Genomic DNA, 26307 nt, shown 5'->3' on the forward strand with positions numbered 1-26307 from the left:
AGGGTTAGTATCAACAACAACAACATGAATTGATTCTTCAATGTATAAGATTCTTTTATTGTAAACTCTATATGCTCTACTTGAGGGGGAATATCCAAGGAATATACCTTCATCGCTTTTTGGATCAAACTTACCTAGATTGTCCTTTCCATTATTGTGGATGAAGCATTTGCATCCAAAAGGATGAAAGTAACTGATGTTGGGTTTCTTACTATTCCATAGCTCATATGAAGTCTTTTTAAGAATGGGTCGAATCAAACACCTGTTGATAATATGACATGTTGTGCTCACAGCTTCTGCCCAGAAGTGGTTAGGTAGAGAGTTTTCCACAATCATAGTTCTTGCCATGTCCTGTAAGGTTCTATTTTTACGTTCTACCACTCCATTCTGTTGAGGCAATCTTGGTGAAGAGAAGTTGTGAGAGATTCCTTGGTCATTGTAAAAGTTTTCAAAAGCTCTGCTTTTAAATTCTCCTCTGTGATCATTTCTGATAGTGGAAATGTAGTATCTTTTTTCACATTGGACCTTCTTATAGAAAACTTCAAAATTCCTTAGGGCTTCATCTTTATGACTTAGAAAAATAACCCACGTAAATCGAGAAAAATTATCCATAATGACAAAAACATATTTTCTACCACCTATACTAGAAGTTCTAGTTGGACCAAACAAATCCATATGCAATAGTTGAAGTGATTTAGTAGTAGAAATAATATTTTTGATTTTGAAAGATGAGCGAGTTTGTTTTCATAGTTGACATTCATCACAAATATGATCTTTTGAAAAATCTAGCTTTGGAAGACCAATGACAAGATCATGTTTAGAAAGTTTTTGAATAGTATACATGCTAGCATGTTCAAGCTTTCTATGCCAAACCCAAGGGTCATCAATCACAGAAGCAAGACAAATTTGATTACCAAGACTATCTACATTACTGATAGTATAGGCATTCATGTTTCTATTACCTGAAAGAATAACTTTACCTGATTTGTCTTCTATAAACCAGTCATGTTTTTTAAAATGAACCTCATAATCATTGTCACATAGTTTACTAATACTGAGAAGATTGTAACCGAGTTCATCAATAAGGTATACTTTGTGCACATCACATGTTGAGCTTAGAGGAACTTTTCCAACTCCAATTACGTTTTTTTTATTTGTCTCCAAAGGTAAATGTTCCTCCATCGAGTTTGGTGACTGTTTTGAATAATTGTTTGTCACCAGTCATATGTCTAGAACACGCGCTGTCAAGATACCATTTTCCTTTTCGATTCTTCTTGAGGTGTTCCAGCAAAACAAGATTACTTGTTTTTAGGTAGCCAAGCCTGTTTGGGTCCTGAATGGTTAGATTTCTGAGTGTTAGCTTGACTAGAGGATTTAGGTCGCCAGACTCATCTCCTGTTGTCCTTGAACCTGCAATGGTTAGAAGTGTGACCACGTTTTCCACAATAAACACACGACGGATTATTGGGATTTTCAGAGCCTTTTTCTGCTCTAATTTTGTTCCTGCATTGGTTAGTGTTGTGACCATTTTTACCACAGTTAGAGCATGCATGGGAGTTTCTAGTTCTAATCAAAGAGTTATGAGGCGTAATCTGATTTGATTTGACGAAACTATGACTAGTGGATTTTTATAATCCATTCAGTTGAAGTTGAAGTCATTTACTTTATCTTGAAGCATGTCACGCTCAATTTCACAAACTTCTAGCTTCAAGGCCCAGTCTTTTTTTTCTCTTTGGATTTTTCTGAGTTCATTTAAAACTTTTTCAATATATGCAAGAGCAATATCAACAAATTCTTGAAGTTCTTAATAGTTGGGACACGTAGGAAGACGTACCTCATTGGTTCCCTCGTCTTCCATAAGACCAAGTTCACCTGAGCCTTCTTCCTCATCTACTCCTTTGTCTTTCATGAGCCCAAGCTCTCCTGAGTCCTCATTGCTATCTTCTTTAATGGCCATGAAACACATATTTGCAATTTCTTCATGGTCAGATTCTTCTTCATCACTCCAAGCTCCAAAAAACTTCTTCTTTTGAAGGTTCCTGTTGAGTTTCTTCTTTAATACAGGACAATCAGCTTGAATGTGTCCATGTTTTCTACATTCATAGCATCTTCCATCATTTTTATCATTTTCATTATTTGTCCTTCCTTTTCTGAAGTTTGATTTTCCTCTTCTGCTATATCTGTTCTTTCTCATCATGCTTGCTACAACTTGGGAAAGCATGGCTATATTTTCATCCCGTTCTCCTCCTTCCTCTTCCTCTTCATTTTCTGGTTCAACCACAGTTGTTTTAAAGGCTACTGTTTTCTTCTTTTATTGTTGAATTTGCCTGTCCAAGTGAGTTTTCTCAAAGGTAATTAGATCACCTCTAAGTTCATCATAAGACATTTTATCAAGGTCCTGACATTCTAGAGCAATAACCTTGGGCTGCCAAATTGTGGGTAGACTTCTAAGGATTTTTCTGACCTGTTCTTCGCTCTTTATTGGCCTACTAAAGGATTTTAGATCTCCAAGGATTTTGCTGAACCTGGAGAATATTTCTTTCACTAATTCTCCATCCTTCATTTGAAATAGCTCATAGTCATGAACTAGAAGATTGATCCTTGTTTCTTTTAACTTGTTGGTTCCTTCAAATGTGATCTCCAATTTATCCCACATTTCCTTGGCAGTTTCACAGCTTGGAACCTTGTCATACTTTTCTCCACTGATAGCATTATACAGTAGATTTTTTGCTTTGGCATTCACAGTTATAACAATAGCTTGTTCATGAGTGTAATAATCTAAGTCAAGTGGATCAGTTGATATAATGACTTGATCATTTGCATCTTTCTTTGGTGGAATTGGGAGATTTCCCATTTTGATAACATGCCAAACTTTGATGTCATATGATATAGTGTATGTTTCCATACGAACTTTCCAGTGAGAAAAATATTGTCCGTTGAAATATGGAGGTCATACATGAGAGGTTCTTTCTTGAAATAATGCACCGACGACTGTGTTTGATCCCATGATCTTTTCCTCACTAGCTTTTAAGCAAAGTTTGTGAGCCTGGCTCTGATACCAATTGAAAGTAAAAGGGGAGGGGGGAGTGAATTGTGGACTATTAAAACTTAGTTGACTAAGTTTGAGTTTAGTCGACTAGTTTTCGTACAATACATTGATAAGATAGAGAAGAATGCAATGAATTGAAAGCAAAATGAGACACAACAGTTTTTATACTGGTTCGGTACCGGTGTGGTACTTACGTCCAGTTTTTCTTGGGTCACAATGGTTCTCTTAGATCTTGATAAATAATTACAATAGTGATGGTTTTATCTCGTTCACCAGCAACAATGTTTAGCAACAATAATTTCTGGATATTGACACAACTCTCTTTTGTATTCTAACTCTTTCTATCTTTTATGACACTTGTAGACTTAAGAATACAGTGCTTGTATTAAGAACTAGAGAGACTTAGAAGACAGTATTTGTAGTTGCATAATTCAATCCTTGAGTTTGCCATATTTTATAGGCGAGTATTGTTGTGTATTGGTATTTCATTCCAGAAAGGTGTTTTTGATTCCTTCAAGAGAGATGGGCTAGATTTATTAATCCAAGGAGTGCTCTGTTCCATGTCGAATGCTCCATGCTTTATTGAGGAAATGAGCAACACTTCAAATTGTCTCCATTTTGTGGGGTAGATTAATTAATCCAAGGAGTGCTTCATGTTTTATCAAAGAAAGGAGCAGCACTTCCAATTGTCTCCCACTATGTTGTGTTTCCCACTCAAATTGTCTCCCATTGCTTCCGTCCTTCCTTCTTGGTCTTCTTGGCTTGAGCTTCTGCTGAATCTTCTGTGATTTGGTTTCCTTTTTTTTAGCTTCTTGTCCTAGCATCGTCTCCTTTGATTTAGCATTACTAACTTTTCTTTGATCTCATTTCCTCTTACAATCAAAGTAGATAGGATTTAGTTTTGCACAATTGTCATCATTGAAACTTAGATGTAACACACAATTCAACAAAGTTGGCTACCAAACCAAAGAAATTCAACAAAGTTGAGTACCAAACCAAAAATATTCAAGAAAGTTAGCTATCAAACCAAAGAAATTCTCAGCCAAATATTTTCCTTAGACACATGACTATTATTTTGACTTTTGAATGAGATGGACCCATCAATTGAGTTCACTCTAATCTTGTCTACTCACAATTCAACGGCCATCATCTGCTTGTCATTATTTAAGTTTTTTTACTCTATTGGCACAGTATAATTTTAACAGTAGGCTCTGCTACTAACACTAGCTAGTACATAAGTACGTACCTTAGTGAGCATGTCAAGCGCCATATTTGAAGAAGTGTAAGCAAGACTCCCCGGATACACTACCCGATTCAAAGCAGCAGCTGAAGAAGTACTAATTACAGATCCTCCGCCTTGTTTAGCATCGCGCATTCGCCTACAAACATATTTGGAAACCAACCATGCCCCTCTTAGGTTTGTATTAAAGGTATGGTTCCGCTCATCCTCCGAAAAATCCACCGAAGAGCTCACACTACCTATGCATATATAAGGCATATATATGACAAAATAAATAATAGCCAAGAAAATTTTTAAATTATGTAATTTAATTTGTCCAAATTTATATGATACACTTTCTTTTTCGATCTGTACCAATAAAAAGCAAGAAGCCATATCATGGGGGACTGACCAACTAGGATTGATCTTACTTATGCTTGCAGGTAAGAATAAATATTAGAATGGTATCTTCCAATATTTAGAAATTATTTAGGAGTAACTTTAATTTAAACTTCTCATTTTATCTTTAGTAAGATGATTTATAACTAAAAAAATATCTATAACTTATTTTGGACCTTAAATTTTAAAAGTCTTTTCTTCATTGTCAAACAACATCAATGGGACGGGAGGAGTAATTACTATCAACAAGTACTAATATAGAAGCTTATAATACACAACCTCTAACTCCGGCATTGTTAACCAAGGCATCGATACCTCCGAAGGCGTCCCAAGCTATTTGTACGGGGGCCTTAATGGTAGCACCGTCGGCGGTGATGTCAAGCTCCATGGCGAATGCACGGGGTGGGGCCCTGTAAATTGATCTCGTCGTAGAGAGATTTGAGCCTGTCAGCACGACGAGCAGCAGCAATGATGCTGCAGCCGGCTTTCGCCAAGTCGAGACACAACTCTCGCCCAATTCCTGAGGACGCCCTGTCACCATCACTACTTTTCCGCTCAGATCTTTCCATTGAACTTCTGTATTAATACTCTGTATTATTTATAAGGTAGTTATGCAGGAATACTCTGTATTAATGCACAGGTTTATATATGCAGAGAGTAATGGCTAATGTACGAACCACCAAATCTAAATTTTTTTCTCTCTTTATTTTTTGGCAAGGACTGCCCAATTTAGATTTTCCTCGATAGACAGTCAGACAGTCATTTTTCTCTCATTATTGTTAAGGATAATAGATTAAATTTGACAGTAATTACTAAAATAGTGTAATTACAAATGAAACTTTTAGGTTGTAATACTTTTATTTTTATAATAATGGTGTCCGAACCAACTTACTTGTATCTCAATTATTTATCATATACTTGTTACCGTTTATCGGTATATGTATAGGATAACTCTGCCTACCAATTAATGCTCACGTAGTTAGGAATAAATATTTTTGTCTCTATTGTTTGTATGATAATCTCCAAAGATTTTATGTTTATTTTGTTGATCACTTTGAATGTAAATTGTTGACTGATATTTACCTATTTTAGATTGCAACGTAAGATCTAGCTCCAATTTATTAATTGAGAAAATCCTTCATCCATGTTCTTTCTAACATTATTGACCCTCCATTATTGTAGGCCAATAACAGTCATAAGATAAGTAGTGTTTCATACTTGCCTTTGGGACCCCTCCTTCAAATTAGATAAATTAAGAAAACCCTACACTAGGAAAATAATATTCACTTTGTTCCAATTTATGTGACATCGTTTGACTAGGCAAGTAATTTAAGAAAAAGAAAAAAATTTGAAACTTGTGATCTAAAATATTTGTGTGGTTATAAATCATCTCGTTAAGAGTAAAAGAAAAATTTAAAGTTAATTTTTTTAAATATCAAAAGATGATATTTTTTGGAAAGACTAAAAAGAAAAGTAAGCCCGGTGACGTGGCATGACTCATTGACCAGCAATTGCCTTTTCCATTTTTCTCCGTTTTATGGGATTTTCTCCAATATTTTACCCAATTACCTCATTAATTAACCAATAAAACCCAAAGAAAAGCCACCGATTAACCTTCTTAAACAAACCGTTTCTACTTCCTTCGTTGATAATGGCAGCCGATCAAATTCAACCAAACCGTGTCTTTTTCCTTTCATTAATTATAATGGCAATTTCGAACAGTAATCTCTCTTCCCTCTTTTCGATTAAAGATCTGTAATTAGCGATGAACCTACGGAATAATGCTTAAAATTCAAGGCATACTAACGTTCATCATAATCATCATTGAATAGCAAAGGAGAACATGAAAAGGACCAGCAACAGCGAAAAAGCACAATTCGATTGCACCATGGATCCTTCAATAGATTTCGAGAAGGTACACTCTTTTTCTATTTATGTGTTTCATGGTATATATACTGCGCAAACGACACCCTTTTCACCGGTTATTATGTTTTGGCAATTTGTATATCGGCTTAAGTTGGATTTCTCATAACCAAAAATATACATTTTTGCTCGATTAAAGCTTGACATTTTGCTAATTAGAATTTTCTGTGGAAGAGTTAAATAATTTGATAGGAGCATAATAATTATCACTGATAATTTATTATTCAAACTCTTATGTAGTCCCGCTTTAGCTTTCCTTAAAACATTTTTTGTCAGGTTTATATATTATAAACCTTGCAGTATGGTCAATCCAGAACAATGATTGAATTAATGAGATGTTTTACTCTTTCTATAGTTAGTTTATCAGGCATTTGTACAATATTTAGAAATTTTGATCTATAATATCTACTTCAAATTCAGTCAGACCTCTCTATAACAACATCCTTATATAATAGTCATTCACTATAAAACCTGAGTTATTCTCGGAACCGAATATTATAATATGTTATAATATATGTCATCTATAACAGCACTTCACTATAGTAGCCAAAAACATTCGAAACGAATTAGGCTGTTATAGAGAGGTTTGACTGTATAATAATCTTCACTTTTTGCTCTCTTCATATTTTAATAGGGAAAATGATGTTGGACTGTGTTTTCATTATATGTCGTCACCAAAATTTCAATCTTTTAGTCACTTGGCTTCACTTTCTTGTAGATTCGCTTAAAAATTGGAAGCGAATCATTTTTTGTGTAATTGGAGCAAAACATCAGCATCTATCATCATTAATTGGTAATGTCTTCCTTCTTCACTCTTTCTTTTTTAGTAAACTTTTTGTATCGAGATCTACTTCTATTTAATTACTTTTGGTACTATTGGAGTTCTGCATATGGTTCCATTAGTTTTTATTCTTTCTGGCTTGCAGATATGTCACGATCCGAAATTCCTACCTTCGGACAGTGATGGCGCCTAACATTTCACTTGCTAGGCAAGCCAACGTTAGAATAATATTAATTATTTTTTAAATTATTAATAATCAAAGAAACAAATGCGGAAGCAAAGTTTGAAATATAGTGAATAATCCATAAAAACAACGGTGTCTAAATACCATCCCAGAATTAGTGTCACAAGTGCACGAGCTTCTAGAATAAATACAAATAAAAGTCTGAATAAAATAAAGCTGTCTGAAAATAAACACACAGCTAAAATAAAATAGACGGGGACTTCGACGCCATGCAGTTATACCTCAAGTCTCCTCCGAATAGCTGAAATCCGAGCAAGTCTATGGTAAGCCGCTGGGACCAACTCTGAAATCTGCACAAGAAGTGCAGAGTGTAGTATCAGTACAACCGACCCCATGTACTGGTAAGTGCTGAGCCTAACCTCGATGAAGTAGAGACGAGGCTAAGGCGGTTCACTTACATTAACCTGTACGCAATATTAATGACAACAACAAATAATAGAAATAAAACAGGTGACCTCATTTATAATAATTGAAGCCAACTCAGCAGTCATAATCCATTATCATTTCAACCAATTCTTTTGTAGCGTGCAACCCGCTCTCACAATATATTCACACTTAATTCAGTTGCAGCGTGCAACCCGCTCTCCCAATATATATTTGTTGCAGCGTGCAACCCGCTCTCCCAATATTTTCCTTTTAATCAAGTCTGTCATATATTTATTTCAATCAAATATATATATAGACTTTTAAATAAGTTCTGTTGCGGCGTGCAATCCGATCCCTCAATATTGACTTTTAAATAAGTCTATTGCGGCGTGCAATCCGATCCCCCAATATATATATATATATATATATATATATATATATATACTTTCATTTCCGTTGCGGCGTGCAACCCGTTCCTCCAATATAATTTTAAACGACTCATAAATGTAATAAAACTTACTCTAATAAATATCACATCTAATGAGAAATTATTAAGCATCAAGGCACATAATAATTATAATTTATTTATGAACCAAACAATGACAAATAATAATTTATTATGAAAATCAATAAGAAATTAGGTAGTTTAATATTTAATATACTAAATGTCAAATAACAATTAAAACACATAATTCAAATAGCATGCAACAATTAATGCATGAATTCAAGAATTAATATTTGACAAAGAATAGGAGAGAAACAATTATTATAATAATTAATTTATGATTTAAAACAATTTATGATTTTTCAAGTAAGCAGGCAAACAATTAATTTGACGACGTATAGACACTCGTCACCTCGCCTATACGTCATTCACATGAAATTCACATAACAAATAATTTAAGGGTTCTATTCCCTCAAGTCAAGGTTAACCACGACACTTACCTCGCTTTGTAAATTCCAATCAATTATTCAACCACAATTTTTCCTTTTAAATTTATCTCCGAAAGCTTCAAATCTATTCACAAACAATTCGATATATTCAATACTAATCATAAGAATTAATTCTATATGAATTTACTAATTTTTCGGATAAAAATCCGAATTTCATTTACATATTCGACAGTGGGACCCACATCTCAAATCCCTGAAAAACTCGCGAAATTCGAACACCCATTCCGCTACGAGTTCAACCATACAAAAATTATCCAATTCCGATATCAAATGAACCTTCAAATCTTAATTATTCATTTTTGGAAGATTTTATAAAAATCTGACTTTTCTTCCATAAATTCACGGATTTATGATATAAATGAGTATGAAATCATGAAATATAATCAATAGAGGATAAGGAACACTTACCCCAATATTTTCCTGTGAAAATGGCCCAAGAATCGCCTTACTCGAGCTCAAAAATGGAAAAGAGTTGAAAATGGGTCGAAACCCCATTTACAGAACTTAAGTTCTGTTTCTGGGATTTTTACTCATCGCGATCACGGAAATTCGTTCGCGATCGCATAGAACAACTTTTGCCCAGGTTCATTTTACTCTTCGCGATCGCGGGAATGGCTTCGCGATCGTGAAGAACATTTTGGCTGCCCAGACTTTTAGCTCTACGCGATTGCGTAAATGCTCATGCGATCGTGGAGTACATTTTTCCAGCCTTACGCGATCGCATAAATGCTCATGCGATCACGAAGCACAATTTACGTGCCTAGCTCCTGCCTTCCTTCCTTCTACGCGATCGCATCTGGTCCCTTGCGTTCGCAGTGCCCTGGGAGTTTACCTTCCACCATCGCGTGCCTATCTTCGCGAACGCGAAGGGTAAAGTCACTACTTACAATTTACTCTTCACGATTGCAGCAATGGCTTCGCGATCGCGAAGCATAATGCACCAGATGACAACAAAAGCTCAAAAAACCAGATTTTCTAAGTTCAAAATCATCCCGTAGCCTATACGAAACTCACCCGAGCCCTCAGGGCTCCAAACCAAACATGCACACAAGTCCTAAAACATCATACAAATTTGCTCGCGCGATCAAATCGCCAAAATAACACCTAGAACTACGAATCAGACACCAAATCAAAGGAAATTTTCAAGAAAACTTTAAAACTTATATTTTTACAATCGGACGTCTGAATCACGTCAAATCAACTCTGATTCTCACCAAATTCGGCAAACAAGTCATAAATATTATAGTGGGACCTATGCCGGGCTGCGGAACCAAAATACAGACCGAGTTTAATAAATCCTGCATCAGTAATTTCTTAAAAATCATTAAGCTTTCAAGCTTTTAATGTTTCATCAAAATTCCATATCTCGAGCTAGTGACCTCGGAATTCGATTCTGGGCATACGTCCAAGTTCCAAATCACGATACGTCCAAGTCCCAAAACACTCATCCAGGTCTGTTTGCTAAAAATGTTGACCAAAGTCAACTCAATTGAGTTTTAAAGCTCTATTTCACATTTTAATCCGTTTTTCACATGAAAACTTTTCAGAAAATTTTACGGACTGCGCACGTAAGTCGAGGAATGATACATGGTACTTTTTGAGGTCTTAGAATACATAATTACTTATTAAATTTAAAGATGATATTTTGGGTCATCAGATTCTCCACCTCTAAAACAAACGTTCGTCCTCGAACGGAGTTAGAAAAAAGTACCTGAGCTGGAGAAAAGGTGTGGATATTTACTCCGCATGTCTGACTCGGACTCCCAGGTAGATGCCTCTACCAGCTAACCTCTCCATTGCACCCGAACTGAAGGATAACTCTTAGACCTCAACTGTCGGACCTGCCTGGCTAGAATAGCCACCGGCTCCTCCTCGTAAGTCAAATCTTTGTTCAATTGGACTGAGCTGAAATCTAACACATGAGACGGATTACCATGATATTTCCGGAGCATAGACACATGGAACACCGGATGAACCGCTGATAAACTAGGTGGTAATGCAAGCCTGTAGGCTACTTCACTCACCCTTTCAAGAATTGCAAAGGGTCTGATTTACCTAGGGCTCAACTTGCCCTTCTTTCCGAACCTCATTACACCTTTCATAGGTGAAACCCAGAGCAATATTCTTTCTCCAACCATGAATGCAATATCACGAACTTTACAGTCGACATAACTCTTTTTCCTAGACTGAGCTGTGCGAAGTTGATCCTCAATAATCTTGACCTTATCCAAGGCATCCTGTACCAAATCGGTACCCAACAATCGAGCCTCTCCCGGTTCAAACCAACCAACTGGCGATTGGCATCGCCTTCCGTATAATGCCTCATATGGAGCCATCTGAATGTTCGACTGGTAGCTATTATTATAAGCAAACTCTGTAAGTGGAAAGAAATGATCCCAAGAATCTCCAAAGTCTATAACACAAGCGCGGAGCATATCTTCCAATATCTGAATAGTTCGCTCTGACTGTCCGTCTGTCTGTGGATGAAATGTTGTACTCAACTCCACCCGCGTGCCTAACTCACGTTGTACAGCCCTCCAGAAATGTGAGGTAAACTGCGTACCTCGATCTGAAATAATAGACACGGGCACACCGTGAAGGCGGACAATCTCACGAATGTAAATTTCAGCTAACCTCTCTGAAGAATAGGTAACTGCCAGTGGAATGAAATGTGCTGACTTGGTCAACCTGTCCATAATGACCCAAACTGCGTCAAATTTTCTCTGAGTCCTTGGGAGCCCAACAACAAAATCCATAGTGATACGCTCCCATTTCCACTTAGGAATTTCTAACTTCTGAAGCAAACCACCAGGTCTCTAATGCTTTTACTTAACTTGCTGACAATTCAGACACCGAGCGACATATTCAACTATATCCTTTTTCATTCTCCTCCACCAATAAAGTTGCCACAAATCTTGATACATTTTGGCGGTACCTGGATGAATAGAATACTTGAAACTGTGTGCTTCTTCCAGAATTAATTCACGAAGCCCATCCGCAATAGGCACACAAATACGACCCTGCATTCGCAGAACCCCATCTTGCCCCACAGCAACCTGTTTGGCATCACCGTGCCGCACCGTAGAGGTAATGCCTCCAAATCTTCAGCACATGAACAATGGCTGCCAATTCTAAGTCATGAACATGATAATTCTTCTCGTGAACTTTCAACTGACGCAACATATATGCAATTACCTTGCCATCTTGCATTAATACTGCACCAAGCCCAATGTGAGATGCATCACAATATACCATATACGATCCTGAACCTGTGGGTAATACCAACACTGGCGTCGTAGTCAAAGCGGTCTTGAGCTTCTGAAAGCTCAACTCACACTCGTCTGACCATCTAAATGGGACACCTTTCTGGGTCAATCTGGTCAATGGGCTTGCTATAGATGAAAATCCTTCCACGAACCGACGATAATAACCTGCTAAACCCAGGAAACTCCGGATCTCTGTAACTGAAGTAGGTCTAGGCCAATTCTGAACAGCCTCAATCTTCTTAGGATCCACCTTTATGCCTTCTGCCGATACAACATGCCCCAAAAAGGTAACTGAGTCTAACCAAAACTCACATTTTGAAAACTTGTCATATAGCTGATTATTCTTCAAGGTGTGAAGCACACTTCGAAGATGCTGATCATGTTCCTCTCGACTGCTGGAGTAAATCAAGATATCATCAATGAATACAACCACAAAAGAATCCAAATAAGGCTTGAACACCGATTCATCAAATCCATAAATATTATTGGGGCATTTGTCAATCCAAATGACATCACTAGGAATTCACAATGCCCATACCGAGTTCGAAAAGCTGTTTTACGGACATCAGAGGCCCTAATCTTCAACTGATGGTAACCAGACCTCAAATCGATCTTCGAAAATACCTTGGCACCCTGAAGCTGATCAAATAAGTCATCAATTCTTGGCAGAGGATATTTGTTTTTGATAGTGTCCTTGTTCAACTGCCGATAGTCTATACACATCCGCATAGAGCCATCTTTCTTCTTTACAAATAATATTGATGCACCCCAGGGCGAGACACTGGGTCTAATGAATCCCTGATCAAGCAAGTCTTGTAACTGCTCTTTCAATTCTTTCAACTCTGGCGGGGCCATACGGTATGGTGGAATAGAAATGGGCTGAGTGCCCGGAGCCAAATCAATACAGAAGTCAATATCTCTGTCGGGTGGCATCCCTGGCAAATCTGCAGGAAATAATTCTGGAAATTCATAAACAACTGATACTGAGTCCATAGAAGGGACATCCGCACTGGGATCACGATTATAAGCCAAATAAGTTAGACACCCTTTCTCTACCATACGCCGAGTTTTCATATAAGAAATAACCCTACTGGCAGAATGATCAGGAGTTCCTTTCCACTCTAATTGAGGAAACCTCGGCATAGCTAGGGTCACTGTCTTGGCATGACAATCCAATATAACATGATAAGGGGACAACCAATTCATACCCAACATGACATCAAGATCTACCATATCAAGAAGTAGAAGATCCACACTAGTCTCAAGATTACCAATAGCAACCACACACAAATGATAGACATGATCTACTACAACAGAGTCTCCCACCGGTATAGATACACACACAGAAACACTTAGAGAATCACAAGGCACAACCAAATATGAAGCAAAATAGGAGGACACATAGGAATATGTAGATCCTAGATCAAATAGAACTGAAGCATCTCTATGGCAAACTGGAATAATACCTGTGATCACAGTATCAGATGACTCGGCCTCAGGCCTAGTTGGAAAAGCATAAAATCGGGGCTGGGCCTCACCACTCTGAACTGTGTCTCTGGGACGGCCTCTAACTGGCTGGCCTCCACCTCTAACGGTCTGACCTCCACCTCTAATGGCCTGACCTCCACCTCTAGCTGCCTGACCCTTACCTCTAGCTGGCTGAGTAGGCGGTGAAGCAACCGGTGCCGGTATGATGGCACGAGAATCTTGCCGAGATCTGTTACTCGCCAATCTAGGGCAATACCTCTTGATGTGACCAATGTTTCCACACTCATAACACCCATCCTGATGTCGTGGCTGCTGAAGCTGAAGTTGACCCAAATAGGCCGGATAAACGCTGTAATAACTCTGGAGTGCTGAAGCACTGATAGAAGTTGAATGTGCACTGAATGTCGGTTATCCAGAGTAAGGCATAATAGGATCGTAACTCCCTGAAGCACTGGGATATGCATGGAGTGATGAATGAAATGGTCTGGGAGGATGACCCCTACCAAAATTACCCCTGCCTCCAGATGAGGCACCACTGAAACCACCGAACTGAAAAGGCCTCTTATCGGACCTCTGCCCTCTCTCCTGTGCAAGAACCATCTCGATCCTCCTTGCGACATTAGCAGCCGCCTGAAAAGAAATCTCACTTCCGGTCTCCTTGGCCATCTGAAGTCTGATAGGGTGAGTGAGTCCCTCAATAAACCTCCTCACTCTCTCCCCCTCCATAGGTAGTAAAAGGAGAGCATGGCAGGCCAAATCTACAAAACGGGACTCATACTGAGTAACAGTCATACTGCCCTGATGTAGATGCTCAAATTGCTTGCGAAATTCCTCTCTCAGTGTGATAGGGAGGAACTTCTCCAGAAATAGTTGAGAGAACTGCTCCCAGGTAAGTGCAGGCGATCCGATTGGTCTGGTCAATGTAATATCTCTCCACCACCTCTTGGCGGATCCCGTCATCTGAAATACAGCAAAATCAACCCCATTGGTCTCAACTATACCCATGTTTCACAGCACCTCGTGGAAGCGTTCAAGATAATCCTGTAGGTCCTCAGAAGGTGTACCACTGAAGTGAACCGGAAAGAGCTTAGTAAACTTATCCAGTCTCAATAAGGCCTCAAAAGACATGGCGGGCCTATCACCGGTCTGTGCCTCAACAACTAGCTGAACTACCCCAACTGGCGGGACTGCTGGAGCCTGATTCTGGTCAGCCATCTGCTCCAGAGCGGGAGTAGTGGGAGTTTGTGCTCCTCCTCCAGCCTGTGAGACGGCTGGTACCACTGGAAATGTACCATTCTGTGTCACGCCCTCTATAAGACTTACCAGACGGACTAGAGCGTCCTGAAGTACTGGAGTGGCTATGAATCCTTCCGGGACCTGAACTGGTCCAACTGGTACATTCTGAACTGGAACCTCATCCTGAAGGTCCACCTGAGGTTCTACAACAGGTGCAGCTGCTCGAGCTATGGACTGAGCTCTACCTCGGCCTCTAGCACGACCTCGACCTCTACCCCTAGCCATAGTTTCCATTGAGGGTTCTGGTCCCTATCTATCGGTAGAGGTATTACGTGTTCTCAACATCTGCGAGAGAATAAGAGTAGAATGGTTCAATCATCAATGATAGAATAAAATCGCACGACAGAATAAGAAGAAGTGATATTATTCCTAAACTTCATAGCCTCTGAGAGATAAGTACAGACGTCTCTGTACCGATCCGTCAGACTCTACTAAGCTTGCTCGTGACTCATGAGACCTATGTAACCTAGTGATCTGATACCAACTGTCACGACCCGAAATTCCCACCTTCGGACCGTGATGGCGCCTAACATTTCACTTGCTAGGCAAGCCAACGTTAGAATAATATTAACCAATTTTTAAATTATTAATAATCAAAGAAACAAATGCGGAAGCAAAGTTTGAAATATAGTGAATAATTCATAAAAATAACGGTGTCTAAATACAATCCCAGAATTGGTATCACAAGTGCACGAGCTTCTAGAATAAATACAAATAAAGGTCTGAATAACATAAAGTTGTCTGAAAATAAACACACAGCTAAAGTAAAATAGACGAGGACTTTAGAACTGCGGATGCCATGCAGTTATACCTCAAGTCTCCTCCGAATAGCTGAAATCCGAGCAAGTCTATGGTACGCCGTTGGGACCAACTCCGAAATCTGCACAAGAAATGCAGAGTGTAGTATCAGTACAACCGACCCCATGTACTGGTAAGTACTGAGCCTAACCTCGACGAAGTAGAGACGAGGCTAAGGCGGTTCACTTACATTAACCTGTACGCAATATTAATGACAACAACAAATAATAGAAATAAAACAGGTGACCTCATTTATAATAATTGAAGCCAACTCAGCAGTCATAATCCATTATCATTTCAACCAATTCTTTTGTAGCGTGCAACCCGCTCTCACAATATATTCACACTTAATTCAGTTGCAGCGTGCAACCCGCTCTCTCAATATATATATATATATATATATATATATATATATATATATATATATATATATATATATATATATACATATATATATATATATATATATATATATTCTTTTAATCAAGTCTGTTATATATTTATTTCAATCAAGTATATATATAGACTTTTAAATAAGTTTGTTGCGGCGTGTAATCCGATCCCCCAATATTGACTTTTAAATAAATCTATTGCGGCGTGCAATCCGATCCCCCAATATATATATATATATATATATATATATATATATATATATATATATATATATATATATATATATATATATATATATATATATACTTTCATTTCCGTTGCGGCGTGCAACCCGTTCCTCCAATATAATTTTAAATGACTCATAAATGTAATAAAACTTACTCCAATAAATATCACATCCAATGAGAAATTATTAAGCATCAAGGCACACAATAATTATAATTTATTTATGAACCAAACAATGACAAATAATAATTTATTATAAAAATCATAGAAAAATTAGGTAGTTTAATATTTAATATGCTAAATGTCAAATAACAATTAAAATACATAATTCAAATAGCATGCAACAATTAATGCAGGAATTCAAGAATTAATATTTGACAAAGAATAGGAGAGAAATAATTATTATAATAATTAATTTATGATTTAAAATAATTTATGATTTTTCAAGTAAGCAGGCAAAAAATTAATTTGACGACGTATAGATACTCGTCACCTCGCCTATACGTCATTCACATGCAATTCACATAACAAATAATTTAAGGGTTCTATTCCCTCAAGTCAAGGTTAACCACGACACTTACCTCGCTTTGCAAATTCCAATCAATTATTCAACCATAACTTTTCCTTAAAAATTTACCCCCGAAAGCTTCAAATCTATTCACAAATAATTTAATATATTCAATACTAATCATAGGAATTAATTCCATATGAATTTACTAATTTTCCGGATAAAAATCCAAAATTCATTTAAATATTCGATAGTGGGACCCACGTCTCAAATCCCGGAAAAAATTACGAAATCCGAACACCCGTTTTGCTACGAGTTCAACCATACAAAAATTGTCCAATTCCGATATCAAATGGACCTTCAAATCTTAATTTTTCATTTTTGGAAGATTTTATAAAAATCTGATTTTTCTTCCATAAATTCACGGATTCATGATATAAATGAGTATGAAATCATAAAATATAATCAATATAGGATAAGGAACACTTACCCCAATGTTTTCCTGTAAAAATCGCCCAAGAATCACCTTACCCGATCTCAAAAATGGAAAAGAGTTGAAAATGGGTCGAAACCCCACTTCTAGAACTTAAGTTCTGTTTCTGGGATTTTTACTCATCGCGATTGCGGAAATTCGTTCGCGATCGCGTAGAACAACTTTTGCCCAGGTTCAGTTTACTCTTCGCGATCACGGGAATGGCTTCGCAATCGCGAAGCACATTTTGGCTGTCCAGACTTTTAACTCTACGCGATCGCGGAGTACATTTTTCCAGCCTTACGCGATGCCTTCCTTCCTTCTACGCGATCGCATCTGGTCCCTTGCGTTCGCAGTGCACTGGGAGTTTACCTTTCGCGATCACGTGCCTATCTTCTCGAACGCGAAGGGTAAAACTCACTACTTACAATTTACTCTTCGCGATCGCAAGAATGGCTTTGCGATCGCGGAGCACAATGCACCAGATGACAGCAGAAGCTCAAAAAACCAGATTTTCTAAGTTCAAAATTATCCTGTAGCCTATCCGAAACTCCAAACCAAACATGCACACAAGTCCTAAAATATCATACGAACTTGCTCGCGTGATCAAATCGCCAAAATAACACCTAGAACTACGAATCAGACACCAAATCAAAGGAAATTTTCAAGAAAATTTTAAAACTTATATTTTTACAACCGGACGTCCGAATCATGTCAAATCAACTCTGATTCTCACCAAATTTGGTAGACAAGTCATAATTATTATAGTGGACCTATACCGGGCTCCGGCACCAAAATACAGACCCGAGGTCAATAAATCCTACATCAGTAATTTCTTAAAAATCATTAAACTTTCAAGCTTCTAATATTTATCAAAATTCCATATCTCGGGTTAAGGACCTCGGAATTCGATTCTGGGCATACGACCAAGTCTCAAATCACGATACGGACCTACCGAAATTGTCAAAATACTGATCCGGGTCCGTTTGCTAAAAATATTGATCAAAGTCAACTCAGTTGAGTTTTAAAGCTCTATTTCACATTTTAATCCGTTTTTCACATGAAAACTTTCCGAAAAATTTTACGGACTGCGCACGCAAATCGAGAAATAATACATGGTGCTTTTTGAGGTCTTAGAACACAAAATTACTTATTAAATTTAAAGATGACATTTTGGGTCATCACAAGATAAGAAGAGTTTTGGCTCGCATTTTCTAACTTGTAATTTTCTTTGCGGTGTCTCTATTGGATGCTTTCTGTCACTAGATCATTCTCAGCTTCTTCTATTCGAAGGCATCAGATTATGATGCAATATAATGCGAAGCCTAAATATAATGAGTCAATCTTCGATACTTCTTTAGCCTTTTTTTATTTTCCTATGGACTTTCAAAGAATCTTTTCGTTTGTTGGCATATGAAGCAAACAACTTAACGTTTGACTTTAATTTTTCAATAAATTCATGCATCCTATTTCATGATCATGTTGTATAATCCCGGTCTATACCTTCCTAAATAAAGAATTTGCACTGAAGTTCATTTCAACTGGAGTTTCCATCTTTGGTTTTTCTTTATAATTATTTTTCATGAGTCTTGCTTTTCCTCGTAGAACTTCATTCTTCATACTGCTCAATTGCCTATTCTACAATATTCCAAAGAAAATTCGGATTACCACTATCCAGCTTATAACATAAGATATAGAATTTGTTTCTAAATATGTGGAAGTAATATGGAGTTTATTCTGAAAAATATGGCTTAATAATGTCACGATGTCCTCGGGCCATGATTATTACATGTAATTGGTTTGCAATTTTTTGTTCAAAAAGATCTATCAGATGGCGTAAATTAAAAAAAAATGGAGTATACTATCTGATTTTATATGCCATTATGCAAGTGGCTAGGGAAAACAATTACTCTGCCATCCGCTGCATTGTTTATTATCCGATACCATTCTTCTATCATAAGTAGTCCATAATTAAATATTTATCTTCGTTTTCTTTCTTGATAAATATTTTGTGACTTTATGGATATAAGTATTTATTCCTAATTCTGAACCTGTTCAATGCAGCTCTGAACATATTAGGAGCATATACACACGAGATGAATGAGGAGGATAAAAAAAAAATCTAAAATGGTTTTGAGGGTCTGCATTCTTTGTCATGAGGTTGCAGAGTGTGTGTTCTCGTAATCATTTAGTTAAAAGTTTTAGCTTCCTTTTGATACTAAAGAAGAATATATTTGTTTGAAGACTTTTTTTGAGGGTACATAGCTCCAAAACTTATAGTATACCTGGAATTTTTGATGAAAGTGTGACTGAGGTTTACCAAGCAGAATGCAGAGAATATAAATTTAATTTGGAGGAGTTTGATGAATGACCACAAAAGTCATATTTCAAATGGAAGTTGAAAGTCATGCTTAATGTAAGAATGAGATTACAAGATCTCAATTGTCAAAGAAAAATTGTCTTGTATTGGAAAGCAATGATACATGCTTTCTTTTATCCTACTTGCGTGGATAATATAGTAATATGTTTGAAGCACACATTATTTTGATCTTAGTAATGAAGGCTACGGATTACTACAAGACTAACATCATATAGAAGGTTTAGGGATAAAACAGAAGTAAATGAGGAGGAGTACATGGAAGATTTATGCATTATGCTGCTGGAAAATGAGTATTTTTCTTTTCTTTCTGCCTTTGAAAACTGTAGTTTGTCTTGTGAACATCTGGACTGAGCTATAGCTGGAAAGTATTCAATTCTACATCAAATTTCTAAAATCTAACTCCCAGTGTTCTTTTGCATTACATTTAGATTCCTCTAAATTTGTTTCTATTACGTTCTGTTGGTACAAATTTGTTCCCGAATATAGTGCAACTCTTCTTTTTTGTCTTTCTAGACTAAAGTGTACGAAATTGTTAGTAGATTCATTTACAAACAGTATTTCTTTCTATAATTTTAAATGGAATCAATGCACAACCATGAGAATGCTACAATATTCAATCAATAAATGTATACCATTTTCGACTTTTATAGGCTTTACCTATATAAATATTTACTATTTTATTGATATACAATTTTGTTATTTTTTTTTTTGGTGATATTGTGAGTTTTGTACCTAACAGGAGAATTTATATTTGTATATAATACATGATAATTGCATCTCTTCTATCTCGATTAAGTTTATAACATGATCATATGACATATTTACTATTTTCTGTAATGACCGCGCGAAGCGGGAGAATTTCACTAGTTAATAGTATAAAATTGGACTGCTTCCTAACTCTTTTTTGTTGAACAATAAAAATGGATAGTTTAAAAACATGAGATTTGATGAGAAAAATTATGGAGTTGAGCCCTACTCCCAAACTTTTGCTAAGTTTTTTACAGATTTGTCCGAAAAAAAAAGAAAAAAAAATATACAGCTAAAATAAATAGTCATTATATCTAACGAAGAAATAAAGAAATACATAGCTGGAGCTCCATCCACGAAACAAAATTAAGTTTCATCAAAACTTTTTCCAAAAGAACACGATGTGATCAATATTTAAGAAGGTAAGAAAAAGGTTGAGCAAATTTGACTTGGAGGTGGATACTTGAAGCATTGGGTTTACCCCAAGTCTACATTACAAAAAGAGTATTCTTTTAATTAGAAATTAGACTAATCTCGATAGAAGTATTTCATGACCTCTTGGCTTTGTAATAAACAACATTATTGGGATTGCAGTATACCTTTCGCCCAACTCAGACCTTGGCTGTCTAACTTGAGACCGGACTGCGTTCCACATATTGAATAAGGTTCTATGGTCGGTTTGGGACCTTAATTAGATGCCTTAATTTGTGCAGAAAAATAAAACGGCAATCACAAACAACTATAAAGAAAAAGATTTTATTGATAAACATTGCAGGTTACAACTCTGTTTATCTCTTGATTCTTCCAACCAATTTGTTATCCGTAATTCGAAGGCCTTAGCGCCGTATTTCTCAAACATAGGATGATATGCATCTCCTTGATGTATTTGATGATCAAAAAGCATATAACAACTGATGTGTGGCTATAATTCCATAGTTTCGTACATTATGTGCCTTGCATTTTACATGCTTTAATGATAAATTACACTTTATTTGTGCATAATGGAGTCTATTTTATGTGTAGGTGAATTGGAGATGAAAGTAGAGCAAAAGAGATACTTAAACGTTGAAAGTGTACTCGAGAATAGTGAAAAGGGGAGACCTGGCGAGGCCAGCCAAAGGCCAGGCTGGACCAGGCTTTAGCCTGGCGAGGCCAGCCAAATTTCAGGCGTTAGGCTAGTGACGCCAGGCCTTAGGCCAGGTCCAATCCGAGTTTTGAAGACTTAATTCGTTCCGAGTTTAACTAGGACTCGGCCCACACGTTTAGGGTTTCTTCTACACATATAAATAGACCTAAAACACCACTTGGAGAGAAGGTTTTTCAGCAGCCAGAGGCAAGGAGAGCTGGTGAAATCACCTCTTGGGAGTTAGAATCATCTATTTCTACATCTTTTCATCTTTACACTGTATTTTAATTATGCAAAATATTTGGGATATTGTTACTATGAGTATGAGTAGCTAACTTCCTAATCTAGGGTGTTGATGGAACCTATTGAAGGATGATTTTCTTGTTACGTTAATATAGATTTGCCGTAGTATTTTCTCTATTTGTTCAACTATATTATTCTTGTGGTTGATTGAATGGCCCTTAATTAGCTGTGCCTATTTAGTATGTATTACTCGGGAGAGAGTGCATATTTAGGTAGTTGTTGAACAACATCACTCCTAAACGTATATGAGGGATCAATACGGAGGTTTAAAGGTGGGATTAGGGATAACGAAACCTTGGTGCGATCTGAGTGAGCTGTACTTAATGCCATCTAGCATAATTTGAGAGAATATGTCTAGTAAATTGTGGTAATTACTCGGAAGAGAGTTACGACAGTTAAAGTGCTCATGATAGGTAGAGAAGACTTAGGCAAATTTATAGGAAACGTAGCGGAAAGGATTCCGACAATTGGAAAAATCATAACTCTAGACTTCCTTAGTCTTGTCTATAATTTCATCCATGTTAGTTGATAATTTTACTGCTTTATAATATTTGGTAGTTAATTAGTTGAAATAAAAATCAAATCTTTATAACTAGAAAATTATTTGAACTTGTGTGTTCTTTGCAAATTGAACAGTTGTAGCTAAGCCTTAGTTCTCTGTGTGATTCGACTCCGGACTTGTAAACCGGATTATATTTGCAACGACCACTTATTCCTTTTTATAAGGCATAGTTGGGCATGATCAACAACACTCCATTTGGATCTTGAATGTTGCTAGAACTTTGAGCAAGACATATTTGACATGTCCTTGATCTCTAATAAATATTCCATGAATTTTTATGAAATTTCGAAATTGTATATGTGATCTCTTTGTGTACTATAGGATTGGTGAGATCATCCTTGAAGGACATATATAACCTTATTTATATGCATGAATTAGGATTTGGGTGGAGTAGCCACCAAGTAACCCTAATAGACTTCTAATATTTCAAGAGTTGTCTTGAATTTAGAATTTATCTTGATCTGTTAAAATTTGAGTGTCTACCGCATTATAGGGTGATCAAATAGAATTATTTCATGATCTATTCGTTTTTAATAAGCAACATTATTACAGCATTGGGTTTCTAAATAATCAAACAAGTATGGGACAAAGTTTTAATAATGATAAAACTGGAATCTATGGCCGCCAAGCATATGGCTTCTGTTCTGGTCTAAATCTCTCCTTTCTTAAATAATTAACTCGAAGTCTCAAGCCTTGTATCTGCCATTAATGCTCGAATAGATTTTGCCAAACTTCCATAAAATTGTGCCGTTGAAGCAACCACTAATACTTACGTTTAGAGTACGCTCCCTATAAGATGCTTTGTGCACCACTGTTTTTTTTATCAATTAAATTGTGCATGGAGAGGTCAGATTTGGATGGCTACTGGGGCCCACATATATGGATTATATACTCAAAAGACCTCTCTTTCTCTTTTTTCTATAAAGAAGAGAGTAAGGAGAGAAAATATCCAACTTTAATTTCAGGTAAGGATAAAAGAAGGTCTTTTTTGAATTTTCAGGTACGCAGTTTTTTTGTCACTAAAATTCTGTCTTTATTTACCAGCATTTCTTATATGCTCAATGTTTTTTTATTTACTAATGTTGGCGTTTGATTTGGTGATTTTTTTACCTGTTTAATTTATATGGAAAAGGGGTGCTGCATTGTTGTTTTTAATCGAAAAATCACGTTGCTGATTGAAAATTTTGCACTTCTTTTACCGTGATTGAATTATTTGTTGTTAACATTCTCATATATACCGATTGACCACCTTATATCATTACTACTATAATAGATGAACCATGATTTGAAGCAAATTTAATTGTAGCAGATTCAGGATTGAAGAGGCACCAGAACAAAAAATGGGAGCTGGCGGCAATATGTTTGGTCCAACTAAAACTGAACAAAAGAAAAATCCTCTCCAAAGAGTGCCAATTTCAAAGCCCCCTTTTACTATTCCTGAAAGGCCAAATATACCCCTGTACTTTCGAAAATGGTTTAAAAATACCCCTCGTTCTACTATTGTGCTATATATATATGTAACGACCCGGCCAGTCGTTCCGAGAGTTATAGCCCTGTTTCACCCATTCCTGCTTCTTTATGTGTTGGTCGGCGGTGAAAAATTAGGTATCGGGGTCGGAATGGAATTCCGGGAGTTGGAGTAGGTTCATAGTGTCATTTGTGACGTGTGTGCAAAATTTGAGGTCATTTGTACGTGGTTTGATAGGTTTCGGCGTCGTTGGCGAATTTTGGAAGTTTAGAAGTTCTTAGACTTGAATTCGAGGTTGATTTGGTGTTTTGGTATTGTTTTGGGTGTTTCGGAGGTTCGACTAAGTTCAGGTAGTGATATATGACTTGTTGGATTTATTGGTTGAGGTCCCGAGGGCCTCGGGTGAGTTTCGGATAGGTTTGGGTTGTGTTGCGCTCGTTTTTTTTATGTTTCGACGTCGTTTTATCAAGCATAAATGATATCATATTGAACAAATGAGCTTCGATTTCTTTTTTGATTGAAGTATTAGATCCGTATCGTAATTACGGACCCGTAGCAAAAAGAATCGTCGAATTTGGACATCGTATGAGGATTTTATGGTTATTTTACTAAGAATTAGGTTGTTAGATGTTTCAGATTAATGATGAAATTACCACTGACGGTGTATTTAAAATTCTGCACGATTTGCAAATATTAAAACCTACATATCTCCTTCATTATAAGGTCAAATTGAGTGATTCAAAAGCCTAACTTGACTAAATATTCACAAGAAATCCATTGGAGGCATAAAAAGCAAGTTTCGTGATCGTTTGGCAGGAGAAACGAGGCAGAATAGGTGGCAGAAAAATATATAAAATGAGGATTTGTTCATTCGGTCATATTTTCAGTTGGGGAGCTCGGATTTGGAGGATTTTGGGGGCGATTTTCACCAAAAGGATTTGGGTAAGTGTTCTCTATTCAGTTTTAGTTATATTTCATGAATCCATCTTCGATTTTGGGATTTGATTGATGATTTCAAAGTGAAATTGAGGGAGTTAGTGCTTGAATTTTTGGAGAGTTTTAGGTAGGGATTTGAGGGACCAAACGGAGTCCGATTTTGATAAATTTTATACGGTTAGACTCGGGAGAGGATGGGGGTTTTGATTCTGCCATTGTTGACTGGTTTGGAGACGTGGGATCGGGGGCCGGGTTTTGGTCGGTTTCGGATTTTTGGCATATTTTGTATTTTTTATTATGGAATTCGATTCGTTAGCCTATGTTGATGGTATTAATCTGATTATGGTTAGATTTTGAGCTTTTGGAGACCAAGTCCAGAGACGAGGGCATCCCGAAGTAGGATTTTACGATGTTAAGGTAAGCAACAGTTTTAACTCTGGCTTTGAGGGTATAAACCCGGAGAATTTGATATCGTGTGACTGTTTGGAGGTGATACTCACGCTAGGTGACAGGCGTGTGAGTGTATACCTCGAGGGATTGAGACTTGGTCAGTCCCGTGAGGCCTCATGGCCATCATCTGTGTTTACGTAGTTACTTGTTGTTGAACTTGTCTGCCTTCATGTTAGAGATCATGCTTAGGCTTTATTCATGCTCATATTATTTGTACTCAGTCATAGAATTTATTGTACATGTTTACCTCAGTCTCTATTATTTGCTAATATGCTATGATACTTGATGTGAGTTGTGTTCCCATATTTGTTGATGATGGTGAGGCTAGTGAGGTACATGATTGAGTGAGGCCGAGGGCCTGGTTGTGAGGATATTAATACCATAGTGCGTGAGTTGTCCGCGTAGCATGTGAGTTGACCGTGCGAGTCCAGGTATTAATACCATAGCACGTGAGTTGTCCGCGTAACATGTGAGTTGACCGTGCGGATCCAGGTATTGATATGATGGCACGTGAGTTGTCCGTGCTTAGCGCTTGGGCTTTGGGAGCCCCTCCGGAGTCTGTACACACCCCTAGTGAGCGTAGAGTGTTGAATGTTGAGTGTTGAGTGCGAGTGAAGAGTGATGGAGTGAAAGTGATGTGAGGTTGTATTTATTTGTGTTGTTGTTGCATTTATCTGTTAAACTTCTTTGTGGCATTTACTGAGTTATGAAATTTACCTGTTTATTTCTGTTTATTTTTAAATTGTGAAAATAAATAATTGGACTGTTTTACTTAGCACGTCACTACTGCTCAGTTCCTTAGTTATTTCTGTTACTACTGAGTTGGTTGTACTCATACTATACCCTGCACTTATTGTGCACATCCAGGTGAGTTAGAGCGCGACGATCGTTGAGTTCAGGCCGATTATCTGTAGAGATTGCAAGGTAGATGCAAGCGTCCGCAGGACCTTGTTA

The 26307-nt window shown here is 37.1% G+C and overlaps 2 protein-coding genes and 2 long non-coding RNA genes across 4 annotated transcripts; 2 read left to right on the forward strand and 2 right to left on the reverse strand.

Moving 5' to 3' along the window:
• Nucleotides 1-744: 744 nt before the first annotated feature.
• Nucleotides 745-2854, reverse strand: LOC142179239 (uncharacterized). The gene is made up of 3 exons (XM_075248970.1): nt 2365-2854; nt 1835-2268; nt 745-1194 (listed from the first exon to the last, which is right to left on the reverse strand). The coding sequence occupies exons 1-3, from the start codon at nt 2852-2854 to the stop codon at nt 745-747; spliced, it is 1374 nt and encodes a 457-aa protein (XP_075105071.1).
• A 936-nt stretch (nt 2855-3790) lies between these two features.
• Nucleotides 3791-5208, reverse strand: LOC142179241 (short-chain dehydrogenase reductase 2a-like). Its single transcript, XM_075248971.1, has 3 exons — nt 4947-5208; nt 4296-4528; nt 3791-3921 (listed from the first exon to the last, which is right to left on the reverse strand). Exons 1-3 carry the CDS (start codon nt 5206-5208, stop codon nt 3913-3915), a joined length of 504 nt encoding a protein of 167 aa, XP_075105072.1. The 3' UTR covers nt 3791-3912.
• Nucleotides 4339-20234, forward strand: LOC107823338 (uncharacterized). The gene is made up of 5 exons (XR_012707313.1): nt 4339-4479; nt 4973-6388; nt 6500-6582; nt 7309-7383; nt 19446-20234. It is a non-coding gene; the product is annotated as an uncharacterized LOC107823338 (long non-coding RNA).
• Nucleotides 20235-23428: 3194 nt separating this feature from the next.
• LOC142179240 (uncharacterized) lies at nt 23429-25983 on the forward strand. The gene is made up of 3 exons (XR_012707312.1): nt 23429-23499; nt 24784-24909; nt 25254-25983. It is a non-coding gene; the product is annotated as an uncharacterized LOC142179240 (long non-coding RNA).
• The last annotated feature ends 324 nt before the right edge of the window (nt 25984-26307 follow it).

This window comes from Nicotiana tabacum, unplaced genomic scaffold, assembly GCF_000715075.1.
Source record: "Nicotiana tabacum cultivar K326 unplaced genomic scaffold, ASM71507v2 Un00435, whole genome shotgun sequence".
NCBI classification, from domain to species: domain Eukaryota; kingdom Viridiplantae; phylum Streptophyta; class Magnoliopsida; order Solanales; family Solanaceae; genus Nicotiana; species Nicotiana tabacum.

Excerpts from the sequence above, each read along its gene's own strand:
- LOC142179241 (XM_075248971.1), bottom strand. The coding sequence starts at position 5,208 with ATGGTGACAGGGCGTCCTCAGGAATTGGGCGAGAGTTGTGTCTCGACT. Across the intron at positions 4,529-4,946 it reads TAACAATGCCGGAGTTAGAG|GTAGTGTGAGCTCTTCGGTG; the intron begins GTTGTGTATTAT and ends ATATATGCATAG.
- LOC142179239 (XM_075248970.1), bottom strand. The coding sequence starts at position 2,854 with ATGGGAAATCTCCCAATTCCACCAAAGAAAGATGCAAATGATCAAGTC. Across the intron at positions 2,269-2,364 it reads GTCTTATGATGAACTTAGAG|AAAATGAAGAGGAAGAGGAA; the intron begins GTGATCTAATTA and ends TGGTTGAACCAG. Across the intron at positions 1,195-1,834 it reads AAGACGAGGGAACCAATGAG|TCACCAAACTCGATGGAGGA; the intron begins GTACGTCTTCCT and ends TATTCAAAACAG.